Source organism: Macaca nemestrina, chromosome 12 (assembly GCF_043159975.1).
Source record: "Macaca nemestrina isolate mMacNem1 chromosome 12, mMacNem.hap1, whole genome shotgun sequence".
NCBI classification, from domain to species: domain Eukaryota; kingdom Metazoa; phylum Chordata; class Mammalia; order Primates; family Cercopithecidae; genus Macaca; species Macaca nemestrina.
In genome coordinates, this window is record NC_092136.1 from 70,168,820 (window position 1) to 70,170,564 (window position 1,745).

The following is a 1,745-nucleotide window of genomic DNA, read 5'->3' on the forward strand; positions in this document are numbered from 1 at the left end:
CCAACCAAACGTGGAGCTAGGCAGCTTAAGTAACTGTACGTAGTTCATAAAGCAAGGGTGTTCTGTCCTATTTTCTCCTAAAATATAAATGATACCTCATGTCAGGATATTTTCAAGAATTACATGATACAATGCTAAATATTAGCAGCTTGTTGCTGTCATTGTTGGTTTACCTTCTTTGCAGCTCAAATATCCTTTAGTCATAAGTTTTATATTTTCCACCTTTAGGACTGAGAGTTGTATACTTTCTTAGAATTCCTTTGGAACTACAAAAGTTGGAGACCACAGTGCCTAATATCTCAAACTGCTTGTAAAGTTCCCAACGGGAAGCAGTCTACCATATTTAAACACCTTCCCCCTGAGCTTATTTGAGAGAGAAGAAAATAGTAATCATCTAATCTTCGTTTTTATCCTCGGGATTTGGAGAAGCCTCTCTCGGATCTGCTTGGTGCGAACAGCATAGACAATGGGATTGAGGATTGGAGGAATGAGGAGATAGAAGTTGGCCAGTAGAGTGTGGACTGGAAGAGGCACACAGTGACCAAATCGGTGAATCAGGGAAGAAACAGCAATGGGAACATAAAAGATCAGGATGGCACAGATGTGAGAAGCGCATGTCCCCAGGGTTTTAAGCCTGGCCTCGGGACTGGCTAGCCCCATCACAGCCCTGAAAATAATCACATAGGATGCAGCAATAGCCACTGAGTCCAGGATCAACACCAGAAAGCCAATGCTCAGCCCATAGACATTATTGACCCTGTTGTCGCCACATGTCAGGGCAACTACAGCCATGTGCTCACAGTAGGAGTGGGAGATAACATGAGCTTTATAAAGGGGCAGCCGCAGGCGGATCATCAGAGGCAGAGGTCCAATGTAGAGAATGCCCCGGAGGAGGGAAGCAAGGCCCAAACGACCCACCACTGTATGAGTGAGCACCATGCGATGACGTAGCGGGTTGCAGATGGCCACGTAGCGATCAAAAGCCATGGCAAGGAAGATGCCTGACTCAACAGTGGCAAAGCAGTGGATAAGGAACATTTGGCCCAAGCAGGCATCCAGGCCAATGTCACCAGCACCAAACCAGAAGATTCCCAGAAGTTTGGGCATAGTGGAAGTAGACAGAACCAGGTCAACGGCAGCTAACATGCACAGGAAAAAGTACATGGGCTGGTGCAGGCTGCGCTCTACCCTTACCACAGCCAGGATGGTCACATTCCCCACCACAGCCACCAGGTACATGGAGCCAAAGGGAATGGAGAGCCAGATGTGCAGGGACTCCAGTCCTGGGATGCCAGTGAGCTGGAAGGAGCTGGGTACTGAGCAGACATTATGAAAAGTGAGCATAGTTATTTATATGAGAATCTTCTCACTTGTACCACTAAATGTAGCAGGATGTTTTTCCTAGAAATAAAAGACAATACTTTACTCTAAGGTCCTGTAATAGGGTCACTGACTAGATGTTAGATAATAAGTCATCCTTAGAAGAAATTCTAGAATGTCAGTGTCACATTATACTAAAATGTTCGCAACATCTTATGAAGCACAAGCCAAACGCTCATTTGGAATGAAATATGTCTTTTTGCAGTATGACCTTCAAGGAGTGATATTCTTGCATCAGTGAATGAAATGACCTAAAGCAAATAACTATTTGGTCCTTTACCACTGAAGGTAGGCTGTGAGGCGGTGCTTGAGATCATATTGGAAGGCTTTAGAGTATACAGCTCCTTGAAAGAAAAGGAGATGCA

At 45.0% G+C, this 1,745-nt stretch overlaps 1 protein-coding gene across 1 annotated transcript; it reads right to left on the reverse strand.

Moving 5' to 3' along the window:
* Nucleotides 1–390: 390 nt before the first annotated feature.
* Nucleotides 391–1,344, reverse strand: LOC105468664 (olfactory receptor family 52 subfamily M member 1). The gene has a single exon (XM_011718858.2). It carries the CDS (start codon nucleotides 1,342–1,344, stop codon nucleotides 391–393), a length of 954 nt encoding a protein of 317 aa, XP_011717160.1.
* Nucleotides 1,345–1,745: the final 401 nt, after the last annotated feature.